This window comes from Canis lupus, chromosome 10, assembly GCF_011100685.1.
Source record: "Canis lupus familiaris isolate Mischka breed German Shepherd chromosome 10, alternate assembly UU_Cfam_GSD_1.0, whole genome shotgun sequence".
NCBI classification, from domain to species: Eukaryota; Metazoa; Chordata; class Mammalia; order Carnivora; family Canidae; genus Canis; species Canis lupus.
This window is the reverse complement of record NC_049231.1, coordinates 23362966-23375319: the sequence shown is the minus strand read 5'-3', so window position 1 is coordinate 23375319 and position 12354 is coordinate 23362966. Positions and strand designations below refer to the sequence as shown.

Here is a 12354-nt window from a genome sequence, read left to right as displayed (position 1 = left end):
GCCTGCAGCTTCTCAAGGAGCTTGGGCTTCAGTGAGAAGAGGGAAGGGGAATGCTGTTTATGGAGCCCCCTGGTGCAGCTGATGCAGAGGCTTCTCCTTGCAGAATTTGGGGACCTCCCTCCCCAGGTGTTCTAGGGTTTGCAGCATTCTCCCCACCCATGGATGTCAGGGGAGCCCCTACTGTGCTAGGCTTGGGCACAAGTTCCGGGGATGTGAAGACCTGGCCCCTCTAATCGTTGTTTTTGGGGGAGGGAAAAAAGCACAGAAGAGCTGTGGGCTGTGTTCTGGAGGCAACAGGACAGAAACGGGCTGGGGTGGATGGGACACAGACCAGGCTGGCTGGAGGAGCTGCTGTGGAGGAGACGAGGGAAGGGGTCACCTAGCTAGGGGGAGTGGCACATACAAAGGCCCTGGGGTGGGAGCCCTGGCTGAGCTTGATGGAGGTGTGACTCCCTGTCTTGCCGGTTCATGCCAACCCTGGGGTTGTGAGGAGCTGCCCACTGCTGCTGCGCCCCCACAGGAGGTGCCAGCTGCAGCCACTTCACTCATCTGCTCAAAGCAGAGAAGTAAGGGGCTTGACCAGAGGGGCAGTGGGATCCTCTGACCGTCACCGTTGGCCAGTCCAGCCGCATGGGGCAGTAAGATGCTGAGGCCCACGGGGAGGGGTCACAGTCAAACCCAGTCTGGCTGGTCCACGTGGCAACTTGCACAAGTTGCGGACAGATGCTTAAGCAACAGCGATACCAGAAATCTTGACTGTCCAACCCCAGAAAGGAAAGACTAGAGGCCCATCCCTCCCAGGAAGGGGGCAGGGGTGACGCGGTCACCTCCACATGAGGCCCCCATCTCCTGCGGCTCCTCTGCAGCAGGTCCCAGGGGCAGTGCCTGGACACAGCCCCTATCCCCTGGGGTGGAGGCTGCTGGAAACAGCGAAGCGCCTTCCCAGAGGAGGCAACAAGGCTGCCAGGGCACAAGGGGCCCTATCGCCTTTGCGGTTTCAGAGGCTTTTGATCAAGGCCCTTGGGCCAGTCAAGATTTTTAGGAATGAAGAGGCAAGATCTGTTCTCTTAGGAAGAAGGTGCCCAGGGAGATCCGTTTCTGCCAGGCAGGGAAGCAGCACCCCATTCCAGGCGGACTGAGGGAGGCGAGCTGCTGGAGAGAAACAGGCCCAGGGCCTCCACTGGCACGGGACCCAAATGTGGTGGAAGGTGGGACTCCTGCCTCCAGCACCGTGGGAGCAATGGCGTGGGCTACTTTCCTCAGGGGGCAGGAACTAGCCCAGACCTGCCAAGGAGCAGGATGTAGGATCCACCACCACCCTTAAGGCCCACACCCCAGACCCTGGGCTCCCCATAACTCCCCTCAGCACCCTATGCCTCTGTCACTCATCCCAACTCAGTCTGCAGGGGCAGGAGGAGGCCCCATCCACCTTGGCCCGGGCTCCCAGGGCTCCTGCACCCCTGGGTTCCCCAAACTAGGAAGCCCCTGCAGTGCAGGCAGAGACGTGGCCAGCTTTCTGGAACCTTCCTTAGGACAGCACCCTATGTCCCTCAATTGCTGTGCCTTCGAGTAGGGATGGGCCTGAGAGCGCCATCCTGGGCCCTGAGGTAAAGGGCTGTGCCCATAGAAGCAGCAAGGCCTGCCACGTGGGAACTCCCCCTCCACTGCCTCTGCAGCTCCCTTACGTGGGACCGTGGACCATGCTCCTTCGAGCTGAGGGTGGCCCCGTGATACCATCCAGCCTGCAGCACGGCGAGAACGGAAGCCCAGACTGGGGAGCCCGGCCAGTCTCCTCTCAGAGCTTCCTGCTACTACAGCGCTCGGAGAAGGGGGTTCAGACAGGATCCACACTCTAAAGATACTAGCAAGGTTCTTTGTGAATGTTTGAGAACTTCTACAAGAGATTTTGAAGAGATCCTTATTTCGTCACTGAACTCCAAAGAACCCTCCATGTCAGGCCGTGGTGAAGATCGGGTTCCATGGCCCTATGTGCAGGGGCTCGGCCGGGGCGGCGGACACACGGGGGCCTGTCCGGGGGTCACAACGCCTGAAGAGCTACCTGCACGGAGTGGCCAGGAGCCAGGGCGGCTGCCCGCACCGTGTGTGTAACAGGTCTGCCCAGAGGCCAACGGGGCCCCTGTTGAGAGACACCGTGGAATTAAAAATGAGGAAGCTCCCCAGGATTTGACAGGAGTCTACACAACAGCCACATTTACGGACAGATGCAGAGATTCTGTACTGTGAGGTTTTCCCACGATTGCGGATTAATGACAAAACCCCGAGAAGCTTAGAATTACTCGTTTTTAGTATCAGGGCAGGAGCGGCATCCACAGAGAACCTGCGCTTTGCTCCCAGTGTGGAGCTGGCTGAGAAGCTCTGAGGGCAGCCTGTGCCACAGCAGGTCCCGGGCACACGGGAGACAGTCCGTGATCACCGTCTGAGGGGATGCCAGGGGCGTGGGGAGACCGAGCGCCCAGCCTCCCCAAACCCTTCCCGCCTTGCTCGGGACCCTCTTCCCCAGCAGAGGGTAGAGGCCACTCACAGGCATACAGCAGGCACACTCAACACTGTTGGGAAATAAACAAATGTGGGACCGGGTCTCCCACCTGTTGAGTGTTGGGGTGGACAGAACGGCCGCCAAGGCCAATTGTGTCTTAAAGCCCCTTGCGTTCAGTGACCATGGGGCTAAGATTCTGGCCGTGGGTGTGCACAGGCCAGCGGGGCAGTGGAGGAGCTGCTCTGGCTCTGGCCTGCCTCATGGCCACACCAGGGCGTGATAGGCGTTGGGCTGAGCCTTCCCAGGCCCTGGAACATGCCCGCCCGCCAGGTGCCTTCAGCCCCTTACAGAGCAGCCACCTGAGACCAGAGCTGGGGGAGGCGGAGCAGGTCCTCACCAAGACTTCTGGCAGCAGGGCTGCTGCCCGAGCCTCGGAACATGCCTGGAGGAGGCGGGGGCGAGTGGGAGAGCCGGACCTGTTCCAGTAAAAGAAATCCTCTCAAAAAAAAAAAAAAAAAAAGAAATCCTCTCAGTGCCTTTCAAGTGGCCGTCAAAGCACTTTGCACACAGAGCCTCCCAATCACCTCGGAGAAAGCGGCCCAGGCCCAGAGCAGCACCCCCTGGGCCCCCCGCCCCTCCCCCGGCACCGCAGACTCCTTCGGCCTGCTCTGGGGCCTGCTCTAGGCCCCGCCATCGTCGTCCGCCAGCACTTCCACGTTCTGGTAGGACTTCCAGGCCTGCAGGTTGCAGCTCTTCAGGATGGCTCCCAGCTGCTTCCCAGGTCCGACTTCAAAAGTCTTGGGGAACTCGACGCCCTTCTTCCTCTCGTATATGGCATGCATCGTCTGCTCCCACTTCACCGGGGAGACCACCTGCTGCACCAGCAACTTCTGGATGTGTTTTGGATGCATGTATCTCTTCCCATCGACGTTTGAGTGGACGGAAACCAGAGGCTTCTTGACACCAACCGACTTTAGGACTTGGGTCAGGGGCTCCAAGGCTGGCTCCATGAGGCGCGTATGGAACCCACCGCTGACGGGCAGCATCTTGGTGCGCCTGAAGTGATACTTAGAGGAATTCTTCTGGAGGAACTGCAGCGCCTGGGAGAAGAAGAAAGACGTTTAAGCCAAGGACATCTTAGGGGAGGCACCACACGGCGAGGCGGCCACCACTGGCACCAGCTCTGACCCATCTGCCTGTTTCATCCTGCAAACAGCCGCGAGGACTGGCTCACTTCACCTCTTTGTTCCAGAACACATCAGTTGTGTACTCAGCGGCCCCGAAGTCCTCCCCTGGGGCTATGACCATTCCTACCCCCAGCTGGGCAGGTGGCTAGAGAGAGATGGAGGCCGGGAAGCCTGGTCCACCCCAGCGCCTCATGCAGTGGCCCGGGCGCCTGGGGCAAACCACTCAACCTCTGAACTCTTGTCATCCACAAAGTGGGCACAACTTCAGCTGCTTCACGAGGTTGCTGGGACGCGGTCAGGCAGGAGGTGTAAGGGTCGGATAAAGGAGAACATGCTACCTAGTCTTCAATTATAGGCCCGTTTTCTTACTGCTCCATAACCCTCAAGATAAGAACTCAAGAGACTCCAGGCGTCATTTCTATCAGAACCCCCTCGTCTTGACTTCTCGAGAAGTCAAGAGCTCTGTCCCTGAAGCCAAAACCCTTCCCCTGAAGGGCGTCTCAGCCTAGAAAGGGCCTCCCAGCTAACAGGCTCCACCTCAGAGCTGTTTGCAAATAACATAATTTGCAAATATTTTAAAAATAGTAGACATTTTCAGAGACCAGATGGCCTCAGGACACAGCCAGGCCTGCCCCCCTGCCAGCCCTCCACCAGCTCTGCCCGAGGGCTTCTCCTGCACTACATGGTCTGTCTGCCTGTCTCTGGCCCCGTCTCTGGTCCGCCACCATCTACAGCCACGCAGAGGCTGAGCCTGCTGTTCCCTGGAAGATGGAGGGTGAGTTTAGGTCCCAGCAATTGCATGACCTTGGACGAGCCTGTCTCCCTCTGTCTCACCTCTGGGCCTCGGTTCCCTCATCTATAAAAGGCGGACAACAGTTAACTCAGGCTATGGAGGAGAACTCCGCCTGGCGCACAGGCACTACATGAGGGTCAGCAATGACCTCATATGCCGAGCCCAGCCACGTACACTAAAAGACCTGTAACCTGGGACGCCTGGGTGGACCAGTGGGTGAGCGTCTGCCTTTGGCTCAGGGTCTGACCCTGGGGTTCTAGGATCAAGTCCTGCATCAGGGTCCCCGCAGGGAGCCTGCTCCTCTCTCTGCATGTGTCTCTGCATCTATCTCTCTCTCTCTGTGTCTCTCATGAATAAATAAAATCTTTAAAAAGTGTTAAAATAAAAAGTCTGTAATAGGTTAGCTATTTGTGTCCCCAAAGGGTAGGAAGGATTCCTACTTTTGGTCAGATGGCACCTGTCGCCCATCTCTGTGGCCCGTCCCTGCAGGTGGACAGATCCACCTGGGCATCACCAACGCAGCCCGTGGCTCACCACGTCTTACCATCCTGAGCCGAGTCTGTCGGCGTCCCACACAGGCTGCTGCAGTGGCCCGAGCGCTGGTGAAAGCGAAGTGGAGCAGAGCTCAGCATAGGGAAGCAAAGTGTGACGGCAGTGTGACCCACTCCTGTGGGAAGCACAGAGGGGTCTGGGCCGCCTGTCACTGCAGCAGAGTCCAGCCTGTCCTGACGCTTCACGTCACTACCCTACCACCTCCCTCCATCCCCATCTCACTGAGGGGCACCCAGGAGCCCCTCTGATCACAGGCCTTTCAGACCCTCCCCACCATGACTGGACTGTCTGGTCAGCGGCACCTGCATGGGTGGCTACTCGGTGGCACTTGCAGCATCATTTCAGCATCTCAGAGTCAGTTTTCGTCCCAGGCTGGGGCCACAGGAGCCCAGCCAACAGCTTCAGGGTGTGGGAGGCTGGCCCTCAGCCCAGGCTCTGGTTTAGCAGAGGCCAAGGGGTTTATGTCACATCAGCTGTTGCAAAGGGACTGTCCTGCTCCGGGAAGGCCGTGCCCTCACCTGAGCTCTTTGCCTTGGCACTTCCAACTGCACCAGAAGGCTAACCCCCCTGGGAATCCCAGCAGTTGTCATCCTGCATACCTGTCTGGGAGCTGTGTGGGGAGATGCCTGCCCTGGTTTGGGGCCCCTCCCCACTCACTTCTGGGCTGTTCCAAGGCTGTTAATGGGAACGAGCAACCAGCAATACGATCAACACAGGGCCACTGTCACTGATCTTCCTATCTTCTCAGAACTGTCACAGGAGAGACTCACTGGTTCAAGGGAGATTCACACAGACCCTTGGCATACTGTCAAGGCCTCACAGGGGATGATAGACTGAGAGCAGCTGAGTGGAGACAGAAGGTTCTAGAATGAGACAGGCCAGGCCTCCAGGCCACCTCCACATCTCTAAGCACTGGCCTCTCACTCTTCCTCAGCTTCCTTGTGTGTAAAACGGGACTCCTTTCTGGGGAGCACAGGCTGGCTGCAAGGCCTAGGTGACATGAGCTGTGCAGACGCTGGCCCTGCACCAGCAGCCCCTCAGGCGAGACCCTGCGTGGACCCGCTTGGCACTCCGGGGCCGCGGCCTCGGTACAGACCTGCCCTCTTCCATTGGCCGCTCACTGCCTCTCTGCTGGGGATGTCCTCTTCCTGGCGGACTTACTTCCAAGCACCACTCTTGGTGCTGCGTCCTCAGGCCTTCTGGCAGCCAGCCCAACCCTTACTGTGCCCCCAAACCCATGGTCCCTGTTCCCAGCTTATCAGACCATGTGCCCTCAGTGCTGGTTACAGAGGAGCTGCTTTAGAAACATCTAGGGAAGCAGTGAATGGAAGGAAGGACAGAAGAAAAGGGGTAAAAACAGACACCTAAGAAAAGGCACAGTGGGGTGGGAAAACCTAGCAGGAATGGCTTCTCCTCTTGCTAAAGAGGCGACCAGATCAGAGGTTGTGAGAACCCCAGAATTTACTACAGGAAGGCCCTGGGGATCATCTGGCCCAACACCTTTACCTTCAAGAGGGCAAGGGGATTTGCCCAGGGTCCTTGTCTATGCAACGTGGAGTGAGACCGGATCCTGGCCTCCTGCCACCCCACCCCTCCCACCCCTGCTCAAATACTTCCTCCCAAAGATCACGGCTTGGCAGAGCACCCATCACCCCCTCCCCTCCCCCGAGTGTGGGTGGGACAATTCAACCCTCCCTACGCCCTGGTTGTCTCGGAAGGCTGTTCCCATTGGCACCAACCTCCAGGTGTCCTGAGATCACCCTGCAATCAGGAAAGAGGTAGTTGGCCACCTCACACACGGGGTCCGCTATGCCCAAAGTCTTGCAGTGCTCCTGGGCTTCCAAACAGGCGAAGCTGAACTTGGACTGGGGCTTGCCGAGGACAGACAGCATCCCGCTGGGGACAGCTTCCGAGGCTGCCTGCATGGCCTCCGCTCGGATTTTCACCGCATACAGACCTATCCAGAGAGAAGCGCATTTGGAAAAATCAGGGCACGGAACAAAGGAGGGAAGCCTGGAGCTGAAAGACAAAGCACAAGCTCTGCGCTGCACGCTGGAGACGCGGACACTGGTGTTTGTCACCAGTCCACAAGGCCACGGTTCTTCCGTTCTTCGCATCTCCATCTAGCACATGGGGATGGCGCCACCATCCTGAGAAAGGGGGCGCTGTCCTTGGCGCTCTACACACGAAACCGTGGAGCTCCCAGCTTTAAAGCCGGCTTGATAGAGGCTGGTGGTTCTGTCGCAATCGCGAAGCCTGTGCACGTGTGGGGAGGGGTGCTCGCTACTGACATCTGGTGGTAGAGGTCAGGGATGCTGCTCCACATCCCACAATGCACAGCTCCACCCAAAACAAGTTACTACCTGGTCCAAAATGTCAACAGTGCTGCAGTTGAGAAACCCTGAGGCAGGGAGCAGGGTGCCAAGGAGCAGACCTTGAGCCATACTGTTTTGGGCAAGTCATGACCTTTCGGGTCAAATTTTCAGTTAATAAAATGAGGATAATATCTAATCTACCTAGATTGTTGTAAAAACTGGGAATCAGTTTCAGTAACATAGGATTCTCATAAATCAAGTTTTACTGCCCCTACTTGGAGCTGTAGAAGCTGACACTGCCAAGGCAGATGAACGGAAATGCAGAGCTCCTGGCTCAGTGCAGCTCAAGTGTTAGGTGAAAAGCCTGGGCTGTGCCCGGGGAAGGTGGCTCCAGTGACCGTGACATAAGAATGGCCTGTAATGACTGGACATCTGTCATCCTGGTCCTGGGTCCTCTCCCTGGGGGAGGGGATGAGTGGACTGAGGACAAGTTAAGGGGCCGTCCAGGGTTTCCTGGGACCACAGGGAAGGTCTGAGGAGCACACCCTGCACCCTTCCTAATACATCTTCCTTCACTCTGCATGTCCATACAGTTGTACTGGACTGTGGGGCCCTCACCCAGGTAGGGAGCAAACTTTGGAGCAAATCCACTGAGAGCCTGAGGTAGGAAGTAGCAAAGAACACAGGGGAAAAGTGGAGAGGGCACGTGAAGTCTTCCCGTGCAGGCGTTAACTATGCAAAATGTCAAGTGAAAAAACACAGGATATACATCTGCTATAACTGCAAATTATGTGCACAGAAAACTCTATGTATATAAAAGTTTTACTAGGAGGTGTGAATATGCAGCATTTTTTAGTTGTTTCCTTACCAGTGCTATAATACTGTTTTCCAAAACCCTGAAGTAAAAGTCATAAAATAGAATGAGTTTTGGGGATCCCTGGGTGGCGCAGTGGTTTGGCGCCTGCCTTTGGCCCAGGGTGCGATCCTGGAGACCCGGGATCGAATCCCACATCAGGCTCCTGGGGCATGGAGCCTGCTTCTCCCTCTGCCTATGTCTCTGCCTCTCTCTTTCTCTCTCTGTGACTATCATAAAATAAATTAAAAAAAAATAGAATGAGTTTTAAGTCTATGGCTCAGTGGTACTTGTTGTATTTATAATATGCATCCTCCAGCTCATTCTAGTTTCAAAACTTTCCATCCCTCCATAAAATACCCCATATCCATGAAGGAACCACTCCCCATTTCTCCTTTCCTCTGCCCCCATAATCTCTAATCTGTTGTCTCTGTGGATTTGCATATTCTGGACATTTCATATAAAAGGGATTGCTTCTTTCACTGAGCATGCTTTTGAGGCTCATCCATGTTGTAGCATGTATCAGCACTTTATTCCTTATTATGGCTGAAGAATATTCCATTGCATGGACAGAGTGCAATTTGCTTACCAACTCATCTGATGAGGGACATTTGGATTGTTTCCATCTTTGGGCTATTTTGAATAATGTTGTTATGAACTTTTGTGTGCAGGTTTTTTTTGTATCAACATATGTTTTCATTTTTTAGGTATATACCTGCAGACAGAACCACTGGGCCATATGGTAATTCTATGTGTAACTTCTTGTGGAACCATTAAACTGGTTTCCACAGTGGCTGCACCATTTTACATTCTCGCCAGCCGTGTCTGAGGGTCCTATTTTTTCACATTCTTGCCAACACTTACTAATTTAAAATTTTTTATTATTATTATATATTTTTAAAAATATTTGAGAGAGAGAGAGAGAGAGAGCCTGAACAGGGGGAATGGCAGAGGGAGGAGAGACTCCCACTGAGCAGGGAGCCCTGTGATGCAGGACTTGATCCCAAGACCCTGGGACCATGACCTAAGCCGAAGGCAGATGCTTAACTGACAGAGCCACTCAGGTGCCCCATTATATATTTAGCTGAAGCCATCCTATTGGGAATCAAGTGGTACCTCAGTGTGGTTTTGTTTTGTTTTGTTTTTTAAGATTTTTAATTTATTTATTCAGAGAGAGAGAGAGGCAGAGAGAGAAGCAGGCTCCATGCAGGGAGCCTGACGTGGGACTCGATCCCCGTCTCCAGGATCACACCCCGGGCTGCAGGCAGCACTAAACCGCTGCGCCACCGGGGCTGCCACACAGTGTGGTTTTGATTTGCACATCCCTAAGGATTAGTGATATTGAACATCTTTTCACATGCCTGTTGGCCATCTGTACATCTTCTTCTTTGTTTTTTTTAAATTTTTTTAAAATTTATTTATTCATGATAGTCACACAGAGAGAGAGAGAGAGAGAGGTAGAGACACAGGCAGAGGGAGAAGCAGGCTCCATGCACCGGGAGCCTGATGTGGGATACGATCCCGGGTCTCCAGGATCGCGCCCTGGGCCAAAGGCAGGTGCCAAACCGCTGCGCCACCCAGGGATCCCCATCTGTACATCTTCTTTAGAGAAAGGTCTGTTCACATCCTTTGCCCATATTTAACTATAAGCAAAACAGTTTAACTGGTTTCACTAAGGAGCAAACATCTTGAGCGAAACTGATATGCTCAAGATCAAACATTCATTTACTTTTTCATTCCGTGACCATCTGCAGGCCTTTGATAGGGTCACAGGCACTGGTGATGTGGGAGTGGACTGAGGCACCCAGGACAGTGTGGGAGACAGGCAAGCAGAGTTCAGGAGATTACAAAAAGAAAGAAAATCTCCAATGAACCCATCAGGCTTTAAAGGGAATAAAAACAAACAAACAAAAAAAAAAACCAAAGCCAAACAAACAAACAAAAAAGAACAACAACAACAAAAAAGGGAATCAAGGTGAAGTCTGGTCTTCAGGTTCCAATGTCATTCTCATCCATGTGCTCCCTTCTCTATCACCCAAGTGGCTCCAAGAATTATTTTTGAGTGTCCTTGGTCCCCAGTGAGCCCAGCAAGAGAACACCCTGGCACAAAACCAAACCCCTTCCTGTGTACCTTCAGTAAATTCCATGGCTCCAGCAAACACTAGGGCTGCAAATTCTCCCACACTGAATCCGGCAGCAGCAACACAGTTCTCAATAACCTGTGGTGACAGATGTGGGACATGAGACCAAGTTCTTTAGGGGATGGGTGGGGTGTTCGGTCCCAGGTTCTGCACGTGAGAGCTGACAGGGTGTTCAGAGGCTCAAGGAACCAGGAGCCACTGGCCTGGAGCTCTGGCTAGAAGAGGACACACAGCAGGGCCTGGGAGGCTCAGTCGGTTGGGTGTGCCTTTGGCTCAGGTCATGATCTCGGGGTCCTGAGATGGAGCCCGGTGACAGGGTCCCTGCTCAGCAGGGCATCTGCTTCTTCCTCTCCTCCTCCCCCTGCCACTCCTGCTCTGTGTCTCTCAAATAAATATATATAAAATTTTGGGGCAGTCCGGGTGGCTCAGCGGTTTAGCGCTGCTTTGGCCCAGGGCATGATCCTGGGGACCCGGGATCGAGTCCCGCATCGGGCTCCCTGCAGGGAGCCTGCTTCTCCCTCTGCCTGTGTCCCTGCCTCTGTCTCTCTCTGTGTGTCTGTCATGAATAAATAAATAAAATCTTTAAAAGAATTAAATAAAAATGAATGACCTTTAAAAAATAAACCAAATCAGGGCACCCGCGTGGCTCAGTTGTGGAGCGTCTGCCTTTGGCTCAGGGCGTGATCCCGGGGTCTTGGGATCGAGTCCTGCAGGGGCTCTCCGCGGGGTGCCTGCTTCTCCCTCTCTCATGAATGAATGAAATCTCTAAAAATAATATAAATCAAAGCTGAGCCCAGCCCTGGGCTGCCAAGCCCCTCCCCCGACACGCAGGCTTCATAGCGCCGCATCCCCACCGCCCCGCCACCCCCGCACAGTGCGAACCGCGAGGCCTCCCCGAGGCGATGCACCTGGAGCCCCCGGCCCCGCCCATCCCGCCCGCGGGCCGCGGGCCGTCGGGCCTCACCGCGGGCTGCAGGTGCTGCAGCTTCTCCACGGCGGCCAGCGAGGCCACGAAGACGGCGGGCTGGCAGTGCGCGGTGCGGTCCAGGGCCTCCTGCGGCCCGTGCAGGCTCAGCTCCAGCAGGTCGTAGCCCAGCACGCTGCGGGCGGCGGCGTAGAGCTCGCGGGCGCGCGGGAAGCGGAGCAGCCCCCGGCCCATGCCCACCAGCTGGCTGCCCTGGCCCGGGAAGAGCAGCACCGAGCACTGGCCCGGCGGCCGCCGCGCCTCCGCCGCCCGCGGCCTTTCCTCCGCGACCGTGGCGTCTCGCAGCAGCTCCGCCACGTCCACGGCGCGCGGCGGGGGCCGCGGGAGGTCCGAGGCGCCGCGGCGGCAGCCCGCGCCCCAGCCCCGAGCCCACGCGGCCCGCGCGGCCCGCGCGCCCCGCAGGCTCATGGTGAGGCCGCCGCCGGCCGCGCGTTACCCGGGCGACCGAGGCGCAGGGCGCGGCCCCTCACGCATTTCCCGCCGGGCGGGCCGCCCCCGGGCGCGGGGAGAAAGGTTCCGCGGGGACGGGTTCCGCCCGGGCTCCGGGAGCTCGCGCGCCTGCGCGGCGGGGCCGGGAGTGACCCGGGCGCCTGCGGAGCCCCGCGGCCGCTAGCCCGCGACCTTGGTGACCCAGCGGCGACGCAGTGTAGACGTCGCTGTGCCTCGCGGGTGCGGGGGCTTGGGACGCCCCCACGTGGTTTCTGTTTGATTTCTCAGCCCAGGCGCGGTGCAGGGAGCAACAGTCGTGCCTCCAAACCAGACAGGCAGGCGCGCAGAAGCGTCCGATCGCTATCAGCTCCCTTGACGGGATCAGAGCCTTGGATGCGTTTCAGACCTTGGCTTGTTGGATTCCTCACGACCGCGCTGTCACGGCCAGGGGCTGCTACCCTCCACCCTCCGTGGAAGGCTCCAAGGCTGGAGTGACAGGTGGTCCGAGACAGAAGGGGAGTGGGATGCCTCTGAGCGCTGGGGTGAGGCCGGGCCAGGGCCTGACTTCACCCGCACTTGCCCTCTGCTCCTGTCTCGTGTCC

At 56.5% G+C, this 12354-nt stretch overlaps 1 protein-coding gene across 1 annotated transcript; it reads right to left on the bottom strand.

Moving 5' to 3' along the window:
• Positions 1–2283: 2283 nt before the first annotated feature.
• On the bottom strand, positions 2284–11731 carry MCAT (malonyl-CoA-acyl carrier protein transacylase). The gene is made up of 4 exons (XM_038551564.1): positions 11303–11731; positions 10329–10416; positions 6769–6986; positions 2284–3597 (listed from the first exon to the last, which is right to left on the bottom strand). The coding sequence occupies exons 1-4, from the start codon at positions 11729–11731 to the stop codon at positions 3178–3180; spliced, it is 1155 nt and encodes a 384-aa protein (XP_038407492.1). The 3' UTR covers positions 2284–3177.
• Positions 11732–12354: the final 623 nt, after the last annotated feature.

Bases quoted from the DNA above. Each gene is read 5' to 3' on its own strand.
- MCAT (XM_038551564.1), bottom strand. From the start codon at position 11,731: ATGAGCCTGCGGGGCGCGCGGGCCGCGCGGGCCGCGTGGGCTCGGGGC. The intron at 6,987-10,328 runs GTACACAGGAAG...CTCTCTGGATAG, and splicing joins AGCCATGGAATTTACTGAAG to GTCTGTATGCGGTGAAAATC. The intron at 3,598-6,768 runs GTTGGTGCCAAT...TTCTTCTCCCAG, and splicing joins TGATCTCAGGACACCTGGAG to GCGCTGCAGTTCCTCCAGAA.